This window comes from Petromyzon marinus, unplaced genomic scaffold (assembly GCF_048934315.1).
Source record: "Petromyzon marinus isolate PM22_M1 ecotype Great Lakes invasive population unplaced genomic scaffold, UKy_Petmar_22M1.pri1.0 PM_G_Scaffold_131, whole genome shotgun sequence".
NCBI lineage: Eukaryota > Metazoa > Chordata > Hyperoartia > Petromyzontiformes > Petromyzontidae > Petromyzon > Petromyzon marinus.
The window spans coordinates 301,044-322,209 of record NW_027422686.1 but is presented as its reverse complement, the minus strand read 5'-3'; the positions used below and the strand labels follow the sequence as shown (position 1 = coordinate 322,209).

The following is a 21,166-nucleotide window of genomic DNA, read 5'->3' as shown; positions in this document are numbered from 1 at the left end:
TCGGAATCGGAACGTTTATTTGCATTGGAGGAATCCGATGAGCTATGAAGCTAAATTTTGATTTAAAGCTTTCGTGACTGCAGGGATTCATATTCTTGGTTCTTTCGATAAAGTCACCACGTTGAAGGGAAACGATAAAATAATAAAAATAAAACCATCACGACGTTTCGACTGCAACACAAGCAATCATCATCAGGTGTGAAAACCACAGCAAGAAAATTTGAAAAAAGTGGCGTTTTTTTCTTAACGTCAGCACCACGCAGAGCGATTTGACAAGTTTGTTCAGATGGACGAGTCCATCTATGTTTGGAAAAGAGGAGGGGGGAGACGAAAATAATGGATGCGGTCTGAAAGCCACCGTAAGCGTGAACAATCAATTAAGACCCGAAATGAAAGGACTTTACCGAAAGAACCAAGAATATGAACTATAAAGCTCTTTTTTTTACAGATCTCCAGATCTCAGGGCACATTTGGAGATGTGTTCCTGATTTTTGGATGCATCTGAAAAATTATGAAAATTGGTACCTAGATAAGAATTTCGGACGAGATCAGAATTTACATCATTAGACCTCCTTTGCCAGTACCAAAATAAAATAATAGGGTTTTCCCCTTTTTTTTCTGGCAACAAAACTGAAACCTTTTTACAAGGATTAATGTTACTGCATTAACCACAATACCTGCAGTCAAAATGCAAACAAAAAACACACACTATGATAATATATGTGGCATTGTCCTTGAAACTGATTGGTCCACACCAAGGGACGAGCTTGATGATTCGCTACCGCCTTAGTGCTGCGTGGTTAGCGAATCATCAAATAACACGTTATTTAAATGCGTGCCTACAAAGAGCAGCGTACTTCAATAGGGATTGCCATTGGTAGGGCTATTTTAATAAACAATGAATAATAAAGAGGAAGGACAAGTTCAAAGGCCTCGCATAATGCACATGCATAATGTACGTTGCCTCAGTAATCCCCCCCCCCCCCCCCCGTCAATTGTGCAAGAGCCCAGCTGCGTGGTCAACACATCTATGCCTCTATATAAGGAACGGAACAGTAAGACTTTTCCACAAATCTGGCTGTTGCCTGATGAAGCTAATTGTAATTACTGGCGAAACGTCACGGTACTCAGACTGTAAATGTTGTGGCTTGGCTCTCCAACGCACAACCGGTGTGCTGTACTAGTACACAACACTATACACTACACTACTATACACTACACTATACACTACACTATACACTACTATACACTACACTATACACTACATTATACACTACACTACTATACATGACACTACACACTAGTGCTGTACTAGTGATGAATTGGCCACGTTCTGTTTACGTGACAATCCTTACTAGTTGGCTGTTTTGACGACACATTTATATATTTACGCGATTTAACCCAAAAACCTCTATTACGGATGATATTGGTCGCGAAAGCCTACGTGACGTGTTAAACTGCATTGCGCACGTGTGGATTCTTGTATTTCACCACGGTGACCCACAGAGCATTAACCGGGTCCATAACTAAATAGCAAGGTTAGGGAGGTGTACAGCACGCCATTGGTGAAAATAACCAGGAGCGACGGGCCAAAGTGTGAAGCAACACTTGGGAATCAAAAAGAGCGGAACAAACGTCTCCCACAAAATAAAAACGCTGAGATAGACCCTGGGCCGGGACATCCGGCTAGGACGTCGGGGGACTGACGGGCGAGACTAACGGCGGAGTAGAGGTTCCAAGGAAGGAGAAAGCGGTGTAGACAGACGACGGCGATTCGGAGAAGCGACGGCGAAGAGCCGCCGACACCGCCGGGAGGCGTTTGCCCAGCAGCGGGAGGACGTTGACGGTGGAGAGACGACGGCAAAGTAGGTGCCGACTGACCGAGCGCCGTCACCTGCGACCGCCGCCCCCCCTTCGCCCCCTCCACCCACCACCACTCCACCGTGTCCCGTGCGCAGGCCGAGCTGGCGTTGCTCATGCGCTGCTGCGCCGACCCCAACGCCATGTTCCTCACGGGGGACACGGCCCAGAGCATCGTGCGCGGCGTGGCGTTCCGTTTCAGCGAGCTGCGTTCGCTCTTCCACTTCGCCAGCCTCCCGCCAAGCGGCGGCGGCGGCGGCGCGGCGCGTCGCTCGCGCATCGACGTGCGCAAGCCCAAGCGTCTGTACGAGCTCTGCCAGAACTACCGCTCGCACTCGGGTGAGCGCTCGCGAACACGTACAGGCCTGCGCCTGGGCGGGGGGGGGGGGGGGCAGGCGGGTGGCACGCCGAGCCGCCGTCGCTGCCACCGAGGTCCGGGTCTGCGGATGTCCCCGGCGCGAGGTACGCGCCCTTGGGGGGGGCGTCCGCCCGTGTTCGGTGACTCTCCTTGGCTCCGTGTGGCAGAGTCGGCTTGAGCGAGCTGGTTGGACTCGGGCTCTGAACCGGCATCTAATGAATCCGCTGTGGTTATTGGGGAAGGGCCCTTTTTTGCCGTACACCGCCGCCCTTCCGTGAATGCAGCCGGGAGCAAAACTAGTCGGGCTCATTGAACGGTGAAGCCTGCAGCAGATAGTTTAACATGGAGGCTTTTCGCAACCATTATTAGATTGCGTAAATGTGAAAATGCGTCATTAAACCCACCACCACCCAACACAGCAAATTGGTAAGGTTTGTCACGTAATCAAAACGTGCCAATTAGTTACTGCTGCTGAGTATCGCCGGTTCTCGTAATGCTATTAAAAACGCGACAACCTCGGCGCAAAGTCAAGCCGCGCCTTCTTCTCAGGTCGGGACCACGAGTTTAAACACTTGGTCCGTTAACACGCGGCCTCCGCACGATCCCCCCCCCCCACGTAACCACCGCCGGTCCTTCCTCTCCCACGTGCCCCCTGCGTCCCTTCGCGCCAGGCATCCTGGCGTTCGCCTCCAGCGTCGTGGACCTGCTCCAGCACTTCTTCCCCGAGTCGCTGGACTGGCTGCCACGGGACCAGGGGCTGTTCGCGGGGCCGCTGCCCGTCCTGCTCGACTCGTGCAGCTCCGAGGACCTGGCCATCCTGCTGCGAGGCCACCAGCGCCGCGCCCAGCCCATAGAGTTCGGGGCGCACCAGGTTTGTTTGCCATTGGGCGGCGGAGGTCGGCTTTGTTTTTTTTGTCATCTGTAATCCGTGTACAACCTGGTGGAAACCGGTATGAAACCGGTATAAAGCGGTCTGAACCGGTTTTCGGCACGTGTAGATATCTGCAGCAGTAAACGTAACCTTTTAAACTCGGGAACGAAGGGAGCTGCCTGCCGCGGTGGGTGTCATAGGCAGCACGCTGGACTTGCAATCCAGCGGTCGTTGATTCCGGGGCACAGCAGCTGCAACAATGGAGCAGGTTTTTCAAATCCCTCCCCTCCCCCACTATCCACTCTGCAATACACACGGGCACACCGCAGTCGACTGGCAGGTTACGCGTGGTGGGATCAAGTGAGGGTACGCCTCCTCCTTCCAAGACGTTAGCTTAGGAGACAATGCCAGATACCCTCTATTGGAAGCCCTTCTTCCGGAAGTGGCATGAGCAATAAATCAATTGCAGGGCTTGCCCCTCTATCTCTTTTCGACCCAGTAACTAGGACAAATGTAACCGAGGGGTGATCTAGGCCGCCGTGAGGTTTGTACGTCCGCGTGTGCGCCAATCGGTGCATTCGTTACTTAAAAGTTCCACTGGAATCGGTTGCCGTTTCCTAAACTTTCATAACCGGTAATCGTTGCTCAAGCCGGTTATCGGATCAGTTACCAGTTAGCAACAGCGGTTTGTACGTGTCTTAGCTTTCCACTCGCGTACGAAGCGCATGGCACCCTCGTTTGAGAAATGGGCCCGAACGATTTGTTACCGAGATACCTCTGGATGTAACGTACGTTGAACTTCTTTCGCCTCCGTACGTAACCAACCGTGCTAGTGTTCAGATGTAGCCTCGCAGTTCCAAGCCGAGCCCGTACTCGAGCGTAAGGAGTGCTCGGTGCAGGTTAGGGCTCGTCTACACGTAGCGCATTGTTATCGCCTGCTTGTGAGTGTGCACGTATGCCCCCTTACACGCGAGTCATTACACAGGTAAACACGCATGGTGTAGTGGATATCAGCCGGAAACCTGGGTTCCATTACTGGTCGATTCAGCCTTAAAGGACCATCTTGTGCAGCGTGTAAACTTCAGCGCTTGGGAAACAAAGGCGGCCGGGCGTGGTGCTGGCCACCACCACCACCCCCCTCGTGCTCAGCAGAGCCACTCGCCCCAATAGTCTTGCGTGGTGCCGCTACAGGGGGTACCTTTGCCTCTTGCGCGCGACAGGTGATCCTGGTTTGTAATGAGAAAGCCAAGGAGCAGCTCCCAGAGGAGCTGAGCCTGGGCCTGGTGCTCACCGTCTACGAGGCCAAGGGGCTGGAGTTTGACGACGTTCTCCTCTACAACTTCTTCTCCGACTCGGAGGCGAGCTTCCCCCCCCCCCACGGCCTCCGCTTGGTGCCCGTTGCACGTGTCCCCGATATTGCCACCTTTCCCTCCTTGTCAGGGGACTCCTCGGTGCGGCCATCATGCCCTGGCGGCACGTCTTCGCCCTCCTTCTGGTCACGCCGGCTCAACTCTTTCCGCTCGTCTCGTTCTCTCGCTCGTGCGTCTGGCGTGCGCGCGTCCCCGCCGACCCTCCTCGCTCCGGCCGCGTTCTTTACGCCCGCGGGGGGGGCCGTGCGCAGGCAACCAAGGAGTGGCGGGTGGTGAACTCGTACGAGGCGCCTGCCCGCAGCGACGACGCCGGCACCGTGCCCTCGCCGCGGCCGCTGGAGGAGACGTTGCTGGAGGAGGAGGTGCTGCTGCCCGGCTCCCGCCCTCTCAACTTTGACCCCATTGCCCACAAGGTCGGCTCCTCGCTAACGGTCGCTCGCTTGTCTGGCCAGCTATCGCTGCACAACACAAAGCAAGCGGACGATACCTCTCCTTTGTTGATATTTTAAAGATGTTTTTTTTACATAATTAAAAATAAGAAAAGGTTTTAACCCTTTCTGGGAAATTAAACAGGAGGTTTAAAAATAGAAACATTTTGCAAGGCATCAAGTCTGCATTAACCACCACACACAGTACTTGTGGCAAATCATGCCAGGCAAGGCCCACTGAGCTACACAGCTCTTTTTCAGAAGCGGCCTGGCCACAAATCATAGCTCAGTGAATTAGCTTATGATGTGGATTTCATTTTTCCTCAGCCAAATACTCCAAATGCATGTTTCTAAATGTGGAAACGGAGAGAAATCCACATGCCCACGGGGGAGAAACAGGCAAACTCCAAATACACAGGTGCCAGGCTTGGGGATGGAACCAGTGACCTTCTCTGTACCACGCGAGATAGTTAACATCTCGCCACTGTGGCACCCGCACATCCCTGTCCTCCACGTGAAAGCACTTCTCACATTCCCCGTCACGCAACGCTTCTCAGATCGCGCATTCCCAGAGTGCCTTGCGGTAGACAGGAAGTTTTTAAAAGCGACTTTATTTTTCACACGGCGGCAACAGATCTGGTTGAACGGGACGCGTCGTCCGGTTATTGACGTCGTTGCCGCCGCACACAAAGCCGGCTCCACCGACACCGCTGACCGTGCCGAGCGTTCGCCCCCCCACAGGGCCTCTCCACCTGACGTTCACAAACCCGAGTCGACTTCGGAGCAGCGCTTGAACCCCGTGCGCACATTCGGCCGTCTCGTCACTCCGCTGCTGGATGAGGGCCTCCCCATTGGCCAGGCGGGCTGTGGTGGGGGGGGGGGTGATTTGACCATACTTCACCACGCCGGTCAACGTCAGTTGACGAAGTCGGGGAGCTTAGACGTGTGAGCATGGAAGCGCAGTATAACAATTTGATGTTGCTACACCTCTCCCACTGCTGCTCATCACGGAGCTCTGCGGCCTCCAGCACGTGTTATGCATGGCGGTCACGCGTGGAAGCACTAGCCAGGCCCAAATACCAGCTTAGCTTCTTAGAACTGATGAGCATATTGAGCAAATATTCCAGGCGATTACTCAGTGGCGATTACACGTGGCAGTAATCATCGCCCGCGACTGGCAGACTCATGCCTGTTGGCGGGTCAAGTGCCGAGTCACCTTGTGAATTGGCGCTTGACCTCATCTGAGATTAGATGTAAGATTTTTTATTTAAAGCTTTCGTGACTGCAGGGATTCATATTATTGGTTCTTTCGGTAAAGTCACCACGTAGAAGGGAAACAATAAAAAAAATAAAACAATAAATTTCTCACGACGTTTCGACTGCAACACAAGCAATCACCATCAGGTGTGAAAACCACAGCAAGAAAATTTGAAACAAGTGGCGGTTATTTTTAACGTTAGCACCACTTTTTTTCAAATTTTCTCGCTGTGGTTTTCACACCTGATGATGATTGCTTGTGCTGCAGTCGAAACGTCATGAGAATTTTATTTTAATTATTTTTTTATAATTTTATTGTTTCCCTTCTACGTGGTGGTGACTTTACCGAAAGAACCAAGAATATAGATAGATGTAAGGTGTACAGCACTCTGGGACGACCCAGCGTACAGGAGGGAGGTGGCACTCTGTCAAACGCAAACCGTTGCCGTCATCGACATTGTTCGATGAAAAGGCATTTGAAGAATCCCCCGGGGTGAAAATTGGCGCGGGGGTTTCATTTTTTTGTACCCTCGTGAAAATTGGCAAGCTGGAACGGTTTGTGTCAAAACCATCGCTGATCTCGTCACCGAGCGCAAACCATCGCCGCAAACTCCGCCCCACTCTTGCAGCGGCCTTTGGCTGGCCCGTTGAACAAAGACGGCCGCCGCATCGCGCGCCTTCAGGGTGCGCTTTCACAGCTCTCTGAAACGCCCCTCCTTCTTCAGGACCGCTTCTCGCGTTGTTCAGTTTCGTTGTTCTTCATCCCACGCGCCTCCTACGAAGGTCGGTTGGCTACGTACGGCGTGAAAGACGTTCGACGCTACGCGCCGGGCGCCTCCGCACGCTCGGCACGTCTCTCGCACACACACACAGACACACACACACAGACACACAGACACACACACACAGACACACACACACAGACACACACACACAGACACACAGACACACACACACACAGACACACACACACACAGACACACACACACACACAGACACACACACACACAGACACACAGACACACACACACAGACACACACACACAGACACACAGACACACACACACAGACACACAGACACACACAGACACACGCACAGACACACACACAGACACACACACACACAGACACACATACACAGACACGCACACACACGCTGCGGAGGGCGGCGGCTACACCGAGCGGCAGGGTTTCCACTTGCCAAGGGGGTTTTACCGAGGCCACGCGGCGACGCCGGCGCGCCGGCTCACCGCGCCGTATCCATTCCCCCAGGTGCTTGTCGGCGAGCTCAAGCGCCTGTACACGGCGGTGACGCGCGCCCGGGTCAACCTGTGGGTGTTCGATGACCACGAGGAGAAGCGCACGCCCATGTTCCGCTACCTCGTCGGGAGGAACCTCGTCACGCTCGTCCGTGCCACCCCGGGCGAAGAGGAGGGTGGGTGGCGGAGTCGCGTCGCCGCTTCGGCGATAACGCTCCGCCGGCTCCCGAGCCGATCGGCCGTCCAACTTGCGCTCGCACGATCCTGCTTGTCCCAAGAGCCTCCATTCAGCCACTGACTAGCACTCGTCTCACTCCACGGCACTCTCCATTCTCCTGCTCTCCCCTCTCATCTCACCATACTCACCTCCATGTCCTCTCCTGCCTCTCCCCTCTCATCTCACCATACTCACCTCCATGTCCTCTCCTGCCTCTCATCTTACCATACTCACCTCCATGTCCTCTCCTGCCTCTCCCCTCTCATCTCACCATACTCACCTCCATGTCCTCTCCTGCCTCTCCCTCTCATCTCACCATACTCACCTCCATGTCCTCTCCTGCCTCTCCCTCTCATCTCACCATACTCACCTCCATGTCCTCTCCCGCCTCTCCCCTCTCATCTCACCCCACCGCCCTCCACGCTCTCTCCTGCCTCTCTCCTCTCATTGTAAGATTTAGCTCGCTTAACAGCACTTTCCCCAACAGTCTGTTAAGGCTATACGGGAGACCTTTGTCTTATGCCCTGCAGGCCTGGATGATGGTGTCTTTGTGCGCTCTTCCACGCCGGAGGAGTGGAACGCTCAGGGAGATTTCTTTTTCAAGCATCGTCGCTGGAAGGTGAGTGCCAAGACAGCTCGGTCTGGACACCTGGGCCTCAGCGTGGCAGTCCAGCCGTCGCTTGCCAGTGCTTGTTATTGAATTCGCGGTTACCAATTTCACTAAACTGAGCTTTTTTATTTGACCAGGCAAGGCCCACTGAGTTGTAGAGCTCTTTTTCGGAAGCAACCTGGCCACAAATCAAAGCTCAATGCGCTGGCTAATCTAGCAGCCAAATCCTGTTAACGCACATTGATCAACGTGGAGGGAAAAATCGGAGTGCCCGGAGAAAACTCCATGCGTCCACGAATAGAGAGAGAGAGATAGAGGGAGGGAGACATGCAAACTCCAGGCATCAGGGTCGCGATTGAACCCACAACTTCCTGTATCCCAGGCGAGGTATTTAACATCTTGTAACCCAAGGCCTTTGGCAGAGGTGGCCCACTCAGAACATAGCAGAGCTAAAACATTTCCACGGCGACCCTTTTGCCAGTTTTGAGATGATAAAAAACAAGGTTTTACCCTTGCTGGCATTATACCGGAGGCGTTCATATTTTGCAACGCAAAATAAGACGCGAGGAATCGCACGCACACACACACACGCACGTGTGATGACGCAGGCAAACAAACAGAAGCGCTTGCTTCCACGCAAGGAAGTTTCCTCCAGGATAAGGAAACGGCGGCGCGATGGCAACCGGCCTCTCGTGCGCCGTGCCGGAGCTTCGTAGCGCGCTCGCAACCAGCGCTCGCCCCGACAGATTTTTGTCTTTGTGTCCAGGTGGCAGCCAAGTGCTACCGCAAGGGTGGGGTTGCGGCGAAGGAGAAGCTGGCGCTGGCTCACGACGCGGCGCTGCGCACGCAGAGCAGCGGATGGAGCCCCGGGTACGGCCGCACCTGCGCCGCTCCCTCGCGGAGGGCCAGGCGGGGGGTCGGCGCTCGGTAGCGAGGAAGCCGGCGTCGGCGGCGCCTGGGGGGGAAGAGCGCCCGGGGAAGCCGGTTCCGTGCCACCCGCGAGTCGGTTCCACGCTTCCCAATCCTCCAAATGTTTTTTGTTACGAAAGGCGCAAAGAAGTGTGCAGAGGTGCATGGGGGTGGGGGGTGGGGGAATTACACTGAGAGACTAAAAGGTAAAACGCATGGATCAGAGAAGAGACAGAAATCAGAGACGTCAAGTTGACCGGAAAAGAGTAAATTGTCCCGGGTAGAACGCAACGCCGGTGAAGGGCGACCGCCGTGGGAGACGGAGCCACGATTACCGGCTTTTTGTGCTAGAAGCTGATTTAATTGCTGAATTGTTAGACAATGAGGAATGGCGGCGGCTCGGGGAGGCCTTCATTTAACGGTTGATAGAACACAGCCGGCGATGATATTTAGTTTTGTTTAAACAATGGGACGCACATTAACACTGTAACTCTAACTCACGAGCCTTTGTCACTGCCCATGACTTTAAAGCAGGGCGTGGGCAAATTTTTTGACTCGCGGGCCACGATGGTTTCTAAAATTTGACAGAGGGGCCGGGCCAGGAACAGATGGATGGAGTGTCTGTGTGAACTGAATAAAAATTACGTGTTAAAAATCATTACGTGAAAGGATTTGGCCTTTAACAGGTAGCAAAGCATTTATTTGCAAGGCAGTTTAACAAATTGCACGAACATAGGGCCTATACACCACACTCCCGGTCAAAGTGCGCCATCTAATGGGGAAACTGGGGGCATTACAGGAGAAAGGTAAAATTTAATTTAATAATAATATTTGGACAAGTTCGGCGGGCCAGATTAAAAAGCCCAACGGGCCGTATAGGGCCCGGGGGCCGTACTTTTCCCACGTCTGCTTTAAAGGATACCGAGCCAGGCTTGAGCACCACAGAACGTCGCCGCTTCTCGGTATGCAACGACGCTCCCCCTCTGCTGCTGTTGCTGCTGCCCGCGTGTTGCGAGCAGCAAGGCCCAGGACTACCTTGCCCTGGCCAAAACGTACCTCGAGTGTGGCCTGCCCCACATGGCGCTCAAGTGCCTGCAGAACGCAAAGAGCTACCCCCTCTGCGGCAGGCTGTGCGAGCGTCTCGGCAAGGTGAGCCTCCGGCATCATCACCACCACCACCCCCCCCCCCCCCCTTACCATCTTTCATCCCACGCCTGTAAACGTTATTCATCATATTCTTGGTTCTTTTGGTAAAGTCACCACGTAGAAGGGAAACAATAAAATGATAAAAATATAAAACAATAAAATTCTCACGACGTTTCGACTGCAACGCAAGCAATCGTCATCAGGTGTGAAAACCACAGCAAGAAAATTTTGAAAAAAATTATTGCTGTGGTTTTCACACCTGATGATGATTGCTTGTGTTGCAGTCGAAACGTCGTGAGAATTTTATTGTTTTATATTTTTACTATTTTATTTTTTCCCTTCTACGTGGTGACTTTACCGAAAGAACCAAGAATATGAATCCCTGCAGTCATGAAAGCTTTAAATCAAAAGTTATTCATCATCTTAAGTACGTCGCCCGTTATTATAAGCCACGACATTGGATCCTGCCCCATTATTGATATCGCGACAATTGCCAAGCGACGCAGGAGGCACGTCCTGAAGGACGGCGTGGCTTTGTGTCACGTGCTCACCGAGTGTTGCCTATCCCGAGCTGCCTGGCACGAGCTGGAGCCTCGTTAATGATACAGGGCTAGGGGCCAAGTGGCCGGGTGGCTCAAAGAGTTCCCAAACGCTGCGATGGCCACCCCTGAGAAGAACCGGATTCGAATCCGGGCTGCAGCCACCTGTGAATAATGCGGGTTCTCAAGTGTTAGCGAGCCGATGGGTCGCCCAGTGACCGCACGATGACGTCGCGATGCGAGGACAGCAGCAGCAGCAGCAGCGCTGTCGGACTGCCTCGTGTTGACCCGGCGTTGACCTCGTGTTGACCTCGTGTTGACCTCGCGTGCTGCACGTGGTGTGCGAGTAGGTGCGAGAGGCAGTCGGGTGGTACATGAAGAGCTCGTGCTACGACGAGGCCGCGAGGCTCATTGAACGGTTTGTACTCCGCCCGTGCCCCGGGTTGCATTTCAATCGCGCGACTTTCATCCGCTCAACCAGGTTGCCCTCTTCGCATGTTAAAGTCGTACGACAACCCACCGTCGTCGTCGTCCTTCTTGTGTCGCTGCGCAATCTGGTACGCTTCGATTTTGGCGCTGCATCAGTTGTTGTAACGGTTAGACAGTTCGTGAAGTTTCTGAGAGATTGTTTGGCGTGTTTTTACAGCTGGATGATTGAGAAACCACGGTTTGCGCATTATCGCCAAACAATCAGCGTCGTTATTTTTCACTCTTCTCTAAAAACTCACGAATATCCCCTTGCTTACCCTCAACTCCCCTTCCCCATCCATTCCCCATCTTTTACACGATCTCTCTTCCCAACTTCCCTACCCATTCATCACACTCATTCATCATCAACTACTGATTGTCACTTTCATCATCGTTTATTGCACTCATCATATTCACGGGCTACTCATCGCACCGTTCGATTTCCAACACGTAGGCTTTCACGACCAATATCGTTCATAATACAGGGGTTTTTTGGGGTTAAATCGCGTAAATATAAATGTGTCGTTAAACAGAACACGCCAATTCGTTACTAGTACAGCACACCGGTGGTGTGTTGGAGAGTAAATCCACATTTACAATCCAAGTGACGTTTCGCCATTAATTACAACTAGCATCATCAGGCGAAACAGCAGGATTTTTCCATAAATCTGGCTGTCGCCTGATGACGAATTGTAATGAATGTTGTTTTGGATTTACTCTCCCAACACACCGGTGTGCTGTACTAGTAACCAATTTCCACGTTCTGTTCACGTGCCAAACATTACCAATTGGCTGTGTCAGGTGGTGGCCGGCTTAACGTGGACACGTTTATAATTAAGTGACCTAACCCAAAAAAACACTTGTATGTATCATTGCCAATTCTCCATTGGGCACCTTAGCGAAGGGGCTGTATGGAATCAAAACGTGATCGGCCATACGTTTAAAAGTGTTGAACGGCGTGGTGCCACCGTCACTCTGGACCCCCCCCCCCCCCGTGCCACGGTGCGGTGCGCCCAGGTGTGAGGCCGAGCAGAGCCCCGACGGAGGCCTCGCCCCCGTGGACTTCCCGTGGAAGTGGCGCGAGCTCCGCTTCGTGGCCGCCAGGCGTCACGTGGAGCGGGGCGACGAGGGCGCGATGATGAGCTCGCTGTCCCGCGTCGCCTTCGAGGAGCAGCTCGCCTTCCTCAGGATGAACGACTTTTTGGCCCAGGCCGTCGCCCTCCTCGAGCAGAGGGGCAGGGTCGAAGAAGCCGGGAAGATGCTTCGAGAACACGGGATGATTACCGACGCGTTGCGGCTCGCCAGGCCCGGGAGCCAATTCGCTGGCGAGTGCCTCCTGGCGAAGGCCCGTGCCGCGTTGCGGGCGTTGCGGGCACGCGCCAGCCGACGAGACGAGGCGGAGGAGGAGGAAGCTTTGCGCGAAATAAAAGCAGAACTCCAGAGCGTGAGGGAAACGTGCGAGAATAACAACTTTGTGAGCGGGAAGGCCGAAGCCTGCTACATGCTTGGGAAGTTGGAAAGCGACGAAGACCTCCTGCGTGAAGCAATCACGCTCTTCCTCGAGGCCGACGTGGTCGTGGGCGCTGCCGAAGCGACCGCGGCTTTGCTGGACGTCGAGGGCGGGGGGTCGCCGCACGTCGTCCCCATCATACTCGAGGTGCTGCAGCCCCTGCTGCGGCTCGTGGCGAGCTTCCTCGGCGGCGGCGCGAGATCAGGGGAGGCCGCGGCTCATCGGGAGCAGTGGCTGGCGCAGAGCTGCGAGTTTTACGGCTTGAGCCGGAGCGAGGGGTCCTGCAGGGTGTTGACGCAGGAGGGCTCCAGGTTCCTCGACGTGCCCGGCGGCCCGAGGCACGGCGACGGAGAGCCGCCGCGCGTGCCCACGCCCGAGGCGGACCGCGTCCTCGCGCGGCACCTGCTGGGTCGCTGCGAGCGCCTCGCCCGGGCGGCGGAGTCCCGCGCGCGCCAGACGCCGGGGGTCTGCGGGCGCCACCCGACGGGAGGGGCGTGCCCGCTCCGAGATTGCCGCGGCGCGCACGGCGGCGCGGCCGGCGGGGCGGAATTGAAAAAGTTGGTGGCGAGCAAAGTTCACCTGGTGACGCTGTCCGGAATTCTCCTGGAAGCGATCCCGCAACTGGAGTCCCGGAGCCCCGAAGCGGCAAAATTTGTGGAGGCGCTCCTTCCCAAGCCAGAGCTGGCTGACTGCGAGGACCTCCTCGCCCTGCTGTTCCCCAGCCGTTTCCACCCGCGAGGGCTGTCGGAGAGCCCGGCGTCCTGCGGGGACATCCTGGCGCCGATACGGAGCAACCCTCACGTCGGCTCCGCGATGCGCGAGCTCGTGGCGCGGGAAGTCGCCTCCCGCGGCGAGGAGAGCCGGAGGGAATCGACCGACCTTTGGCTCGAGGCGTACCGCGCGGCGCGCGCCGTCAATTCTCCGACGGAGCCCGGCAGGCTCCTGCGCGCCGAAGAAGAAGAAGAAGAAGCGTTTCGCCGGCGCGTCGAGCGGAAGAGGTCGGGGCCGGGCGGCGCCACCGGCATGCTCGTCCTGCCCAATGGACGCTACGCCAGCTTTTTCAACCTCTTCGCGGAATCGGCGGAGAAGGCGTTCGCGCGGGGAGACGTGCTGGGCTCGATCCACGCCTTCTGCCGCTTCCGCAAGCTGATCGGGACGCGGCGGCAGCGTCGCGGCGGCGGCGGCGGCCTCGCGCCCAGCGTGGCCAACGCGGCGGCGATGGCGGAGCTGCAGTTGGTGCTGGTCTGCGCGGTCCACGCGAGCGCGCGCCCCGACGTGAACACGGTCTGCCTGCCGCAGGGCTACCTCGCCACGCTGAACCTGTGGAGCTGGATGCATCCGCCCAACCCGCGGGTGGGTGCGCCACGCGCGGACCGGGGGGGGCGCCTCGCGGATATTTACCTCCCGGACGTTTTTCCGTGAGGCTTTTCCAACGGAGAGTGAAAGTTAGTCATGCGTCAACTCTGTCCGGCCGTCCGTCCGTCCGTCTCTCTGTAACGCGGGGGTTGCGGTGGCTCTCTCCTGCTGAGAATGATCCGACACGAACGGAATTTGATCGTGAGAAAACCGTCCCCGTTGATCGAAAAGTTTAAGCGCCCACGATGTGGCTATAACAGCCGGCACCAAGCAGATAGGCGCGTGTGTGTGTATGTGTGTACGTGTGTGTACGTGTGTGTGTGTATGTGTGTGTGTGTATGTGTGTGTGTGTGGACGGAGTCTTGGCGTGTATTGAATCGTAATCGATTGTTGATCTGGCCAACTGCGTGTCATTAGAAACACCGCACCCGCCGCACACGGCCAAACAAATTGAACGTCGGGCGCGGCACGCAAACTTTTAAAGTTGCGGCTCACCGGTAAGCTGACGGACAATCCGCAACAACCAAATTCAGCAACCGCCTCCGAGCCCAAAACTCAACGAGGAGATTGGCCACGGCAACTCAGGCGCAGAGTTGGCGACGCGTTTTGGTGCGATTGTATCATCGTACGGCTCTCGCAACGTGACACACGCTGACGGAGCACGTGAGCGCGATGCTCCGGACGCTCGCTCTCTCACGCCGTTTAATTGTCACTCTGTGGCTCTTTCGGTAAAGTCCACGTGGTGGTTAGAAAATAAAATAAATTAAATCACGACGTTTCGTGCGCAACAACAACAGGCGTCCGTCAGCAGGTGGGACAACCACAGCAAGAAATAATTGCTGAAGTGGGCGAGAGGCCTGCCGTGACAAGAGGTTATATAGGTAAGAGAGGGGGGAGGAGTAAGGGGGGAGAGAGAGGGGGGGGTGAGTGGGCGGGGTTGGGAGTGGGAGGCTGGCGAAGCTGGAGATGCGGATATGAAGGCAACAACCATAAAGCAGTTAAGGTTTGGATACAAATTGAGCAATCATTGGAAGGATGTTATTAACCAGGTAAAAAACTTAACTGCTTCATGGTTGTTGCCTTCATATCCGCATCTCCAGCTTCCCCAGCCTCCCACTCCCAGCCCTGCCCACTTCCCCCCCGGTCTCAGGTCCTCTCTTCCCCTAGCGCTTCTCTCTCCTCCCCCCTCTCTTACCTATATGACCTCTTGTCACGGAAGACCTCTCGCCCACTTCAGCAATTCTTTCTTGCTGTGGTTGTCCCACCTGTTGTCGCGATTCGTTTTATTTCGTCTTATTTTCTACCTACCACGTGGGCTTTTACCGAAAGAATCAAGGAGTGTGGATTCCTGCAGCCACGAAAGCTTAAAATCAAGATTGTTTCATCGTTCCCCCCTTCAGGCGAAACATCACCGTGACGTCTTCGAGGCTATTAATGAGTTCGGCAGAGGCCAGCAGCAACCTTCCGGCCACGACAGAGTGCTGAGGCACGTCGACCACTTGGCCCTCATGGTGTGCGGCGAGCGCAACGAGTTCCTGCTCGACGCCTGCGGCGATGACCCCTGCGTGGAGTCGGGGGCAGCGGAGCGCCTGGTCGTGCTGTGCCTGGTCATGCTCGTTAACGTCCACATCCTGAGGAGGGCGAAGCTCCAGTCCCGCATCCGCGCGGCCGTCAGGAACGCCGGCGAGGGCCTCCCGCCCGAGAGGCGGGACAGGCTGCCGCCGCGTCTCCTGCGCTGCCTGGAAGCGGCCGACGCGGCCAAAGGACCCGGCGACGTGGCGGCTGCCCTGGACGCGCTTCTGCGGCAGAGGGATGGCGATCGTCTCTACGACTGCGTGTGGAGCTCGCGGAGGCGCGGCTTCTTTCTCCACCGCGGGTCGTCGGCCTCCCGATTCCCCGAGCGATTTGAGCGCGACCCGGGGGAGCCGGGGATTTCCGCTTCGAGCCCGGGGCGGTTCCCGAACGGCGACGGCGGCGAGGAGAGGGGGGAGGAGGAGGAGGAGGAGGACGAGGACGAGGAGCGGAGCGAGCTGCTCTTGCTGCGTCATCTGGCCGCGCGGCGGGAAACGGAGGAGCGGACGCGGCTGAAGGCTCGGCGCAGGTGGAGAGCGGCACGGCGGGCCCTGCAGTTTGCCGTGGCCCTGAGCGCCGGGCTGAGGGAGGAAGCCACGGGACAGACGGTCCTCAGACCCGCGCGGCTGACCCAGGGGCGCTGCGGCGTGTGCGGCGTGAGCTTCGCCGAGGAGCGGGACGCCAACGCCGACGCCGCCGCCGGCGGCGCGTCCGGCGTCTCGGCGAGCGGCCACTACGGGTCCCGGGGCCACGCGTCCGGGACGGAGCGGTATCACGCCTACGTCGTCGAGTTCCGTCGCCTGGTAGATCCGGCGACGCGGAAGGCGGCGGCGGGGCTCCGGCGGTCGGAAGGGCCGCGCCGCCAGGGGCGCGCCGGCGCGCGGTTGGAGATGCGTCGGGAGGAGCTGAGGGAGGCGATGAAGCGCGTGGAGCTGCTGGAGCGCGAGCAGCGCACCGGCGTGCTTTGGGATGGTAAGGGTCGCTGCTCCTCCTCGTCGCGTGCACGGCTATCGGGGGTTTAAATATCCGCTCGCCTTGATTTGTTTTACCAAGATGTCCTCCTCGGTTTCCTGCTCGCCGCGTCCGATCGGAATCTTAATTTAGACTGCAAGGAGGAATCCGGTGAGCTGTGGAGCTCTTTCCCGCGGATGTCCAGAATGGGGGGGGGGGGGCTGGGTCAGCCAGTTACAACAGCAATCAATGCAATAAAAACCGATAGGAGTGCAACACTGAGAAGATGGTTAAGCAATTCACTAAATATAAATTAGTGATCATTTGTATTATTGGTTCTTTCGGTAAAGTCACCACATAGAAGGGAAACAATAAAAATATTTTTAAAAAAAATTCTCCCGACGTTTCGACTGCAACACAAGAAGCAATCATCATCAGGTGTGAAAACCACAGCAATAATTTTTTTTTTCAAATGTTCTTGCTGTGGTTTTCACACCTGATGATGATTGCTTGTGTTGCAGTCGAAACGTCGTGAGAATTTTTTTATATATTTTTATTATTTTATTGTTTCCCTTCTACGTGGTGACTTTACCGAAAGAACCAAGAATATGAATTCCTGCAATCACAAAAGCTTTAAATCAAAAGTGATAATTTGTATTCGTATTTATCAAAGCTTGGGCAAAGTATTAAAAAAACACCAGCAAAAGACATCCAAAGTGCTGCTGCTAGGAGAAGCGAGCTTGGGGGGGCTTGGGCAGGACGCGTCGTCAACGGACCGGGAGGAACGACGGTTACCCGATGGTCGACGCCGATAACGGAGCAAGCGGCGAAGGGACATTGCGTCCGAGAGAGAGAGAGAGGTCGCGTCCACCGGAGCGACGAGATCGAGATTGTTGCACCGCGGGATTGCGCGGGCGGTGGCAGTGGCCCCGGGAGGCCTTCACTCGGCGGTGGATTGATCACGGCGATCTTTTATTTTCCATTCGTACGGCTGCCGATATGGATGCAGAGCAACGTGCACAATTTGACGTGCATGGGGGGTCAAGCCGGACAATCGCGTCAGGAACACCGGGTGTATCGCTGTAACGATGTCTTCTGCGTATTTGTTGGATGATCGGGAATTGCGTCGTTACATGTCCACAGTCGCATCCAGGAGAGTTTTTAATATTCCATTTCTGCATCAGGTATCTGCTTCTGCCCCCGCTCTGTGCGGATGCGGTTTATTAATTAATCGCATCCGCTGATGATGGATCTTGGAGAAGCGTCGCTTTGTAATCAAAACTGTATCCTGTCAGAGTGAAGGCTCCTAACTCCTTTTTAAAGAGATTACTTTGAACACCGTTTACTTGATTAACTCCCTAAACATAAATGCGATTTGCGGTCCCATCTTGTGGCAGATGGAACCTTACAGAGCAAATTAATCCGTGTGGTCGTTAATCCGAAGACGGTGAGAGCACCGCATCTTCACATCGGATCACGGACTCCTTGGTGCCGGGTCTCCAGTACCGCATCAGGGCAACACCAAACCCGCGATGCCACTCAGACCCGGTCACGGTGCCTCGTGATGGGGCGCCTCGGTGGCTAGGAGATGTGAACTACCTCGCCCGGCATACAGGAGGTCGCGGGTTATATCCCGACCCTGACGCCTCTCGGCAATCCCCTCCGCTTATGCGAACGCAACCTTAGAGGCCTCGGATTGACCGAGCGGGGCATCGCGCGCGGCTCTGCCTCCGCGGAGGAGGCTTGCGATGATGAGGCCTTAGAGGTCGGCGCAAGCACCTTGAGGTGGCGGTTCACGCGGGGAGAGGAGAGGAAACGCCAACCAGGATTTGAACTCGCAGCCATCGCGAGCCTCCCCCCCCTCTCTCCAACACTGAGCCACACGGCCGGTTTGCCACGGTGCGCAGCAGGGTGACGTGCAATTGTTAACACGACCTCTACCGGCGCTTTCTCAGCGCTGTGAAGGAGGGCCGTTGCCTGAAACGTCGCGTTACGTAGATACGTTTTGAGGCCGTGACTAACGCGAGGTTTTTCTTTGTTAGGCTGTGCTCTGCGCAGCATCGCCAAATAATTCGTCTCGTTCCGGTGCATTGGTGGTTTGTCGCGATGGGAAAACGGCGTTCCGGGCTTCCAGGCTCCGCGGAGGACGATTCCACGAGCATCCCTGATGATCCCCCGCCTGGGCGTGTTTGCGTGTTGGCGTGCGTGTCGGGAATTTCACCGTGCAGTTGGCGAGAAGCTGCGATCGGCGGTGGAGCATTTGGACAGGTGCACCACGGAGCTGGAGTCGATCGTGGCCCGCGGAGCGGCCGACGCAGGTTTGTCGCTCGATTTTACCCCGAGGTCGTTTCTTTAATCATCCGGTCGGAGTGACGAGCTCACGGCGGTCAACTCTCTCTCTCTCTGTCTGCTGCTGGAGTCGGCCAAGTGAGCTCGCGTGAACCAGTTTTGCCGTACGGGGGGGGGTTTCTCCTTTCACCCGTACCCCTCGTGGACAAAGATGGCCAACGCGCGACCGTGTACGACCCATTGAGTCCACATTCCTCGCTCCGCCGTCTCGTGTTCGGCCGCCCCGCGGGGGCGTCCGCGTCGGATTTTGAGTGCGCGGCGGAGGCGGCCGGTGGAGGAGCGGGGCCCCCCGTGCTCGGCGGCGCGTCGATCGGCGGGCCCTGCGTTGTTGGCGGGACGCGCTCTGTGGTTTTGCCCGTTGCGGGCGGTTGACCGGGCCCTGGTGGTGTTCATCAGACGAGGTGCATGAGGATGAAGGAGAGCCAGAGGGGGCGGCGACCTTCAAGGAGCTCGACCCGCTGCACAAGACGGAGCGCAGGCCGGGGCCGCGGCGACGCCGAGGAGTCCCGGCTCCGGCACTCGGGCTTTGAACGGGGACTCCGCCCCTGCTACACACACACACACACACCACCAGATCTACACACATTCACTAACCCCAGCTATACACACACACACACACCACCAGATCTACACACATTCACTAGCCCCAGCTACACACACACACACCACCAGATCTACACACATTCACTAGCCCCAGCTACACACACACACACACCACCAGATCTACACACATTCACTAACCCCTGCTACACACACACCACCAGATCTACACACATTCACTAACCCCTGCTACACACACACACACCATCCCCAGATCTACACACATTCACTAGCCCCAGCTACACACACACACACACCACCAGATCTACACACATTCACTAGCCCCAGCTACACACACACACACCACCAGATCTACACACATTCACTAACCCCTGCTACACACACACCACCAGATCTACACACATTCACTAACCCCTGCTACACACACACACACACCATCCCCAGATCTACACACATTCACTAACTCCTGCTACACACACACACACACCATCCCCAGATCTACACACATTCACTAACCCCAGCTACACACACACACCATCCCCAGATCTACACACATTCACTAACCCCAGCTACACACACACACCATCCCCAGATCTACACACATTCACTATCCCCAGCTACACACACACACACACACCATCCCCAGATCTACACACATTCACTAACCCCAGCTACACACACACACACACCACCCACAGATCTACACACATTCACTAGCCCCAGCTACACACACACACACACCATCCCCAGATCTACACACATTCACTAGCCCCAGCTACACACACACACACACCACCAGATCTACACACATTCACTAGCCCCAGCTACACACACACACACACACCACCATATCTACACACATTCACTAACCCCTGCTACACACACACCACCAGATCTACACACATTCACTAACCCCTGCTACACACACACAGCATCCCCAGATCTACACACATTCACTAACCCCAGCTACACACACACACCATCCCCAGATCTACACACATTCACTAACCCCAGCTACACACACACACCACCAGATCTACACACATTCACTAGCCCCAGCTACACACACACCACCAGATCTACACACATTCACTAACCCCTGCTACACACACACACCACCAGATCTACACACATTCACTAACCCCAGCTACACACACACACACCACCAGATCTACACACATTCACTAACCCCAGCTACACACACACACCATTCCCAGATCTACACACATTCACTAACCCCAGCTACACACACACCATCCCCAGATCTACACACATTCACTATCCCCAAGCTCCGGCACTCAGGCTTTGAACGGGGACTCCGCCCCTGCTACACACACACACACACACCACCAGATCTACACACATTCACTAACCCCAGCTACACACACACACACACACCACCCCCAGATCTACACACATTCACTAGCCCCATCTACACACACACACCATCCCCAGATCTACACACATTCACTAGCCCCAGCTACACACACACACCATCCCCAGATCTACACACATTCACTAACCCCTGCTACACACACACACACCATCCCCAGATCTACACACATTCACTAACTC

General features: G+C 55.7%; 1 protein-coding gene across 1 annotated transcript in view; it reads left to right on the top strand.

The window, feature by feature from the left end:
• Positions 1-20,468, top strand: part of LOC142909683 (TPR and ankyrin repeat-containing protein 1-like) — a 33,324-nt gene extending 12,856 nt beyond the window's left edge. The window contains exons 9-21 of the mRNA XM_076059818.1: positions 1,959-2,199; positions 2,890-3,089; positions 4,310-4,447; positions 4,711-4,872; positions 7,417-7,579; positions 8,151-8,239; positions 8,997-9,100; positions 10,159-10,288; positions 11,175-11,242; positions 12,310-14,155; positions 15,559-16,702; positions 18,910-18,999; positions 19,427-20,468. Coding sequence (XP_075915933.1) covers positions 1,959-2,199; positions 2,890-3,089; positions 4,310-4,447; positions 4,711-4,872; positions 7,417-7,579; positions 8,151-8,239; positions 8,997-9,100; positions 10,159-10,288; positions 11,175-11,242; positions 12,310-14,155; positions 15,559-16,702; positions 18,910-18,999; positions 19,427-19,560 — 4,509 coding nt within the window. The 3' untranslated portion in view covers positions 19,561-20,468. The remainder of the gene's footprint in view (positions 1-1,958; positions 2,200-2,889; positions 3,090-4,309; positions 4,448-4,710; positions 4,873-7,416; positions 7,580-8,150; positions 8,240-8,996; positions 9,101-10,158; positions 10,289-11,174; positions 11,243-12,309; positions 14,156-15,558; positions 16,703-18,909; positions 19,000-19,426) is intronic.
• Positions 20,469-21,166: the final 698 nt, after the last annotated feature.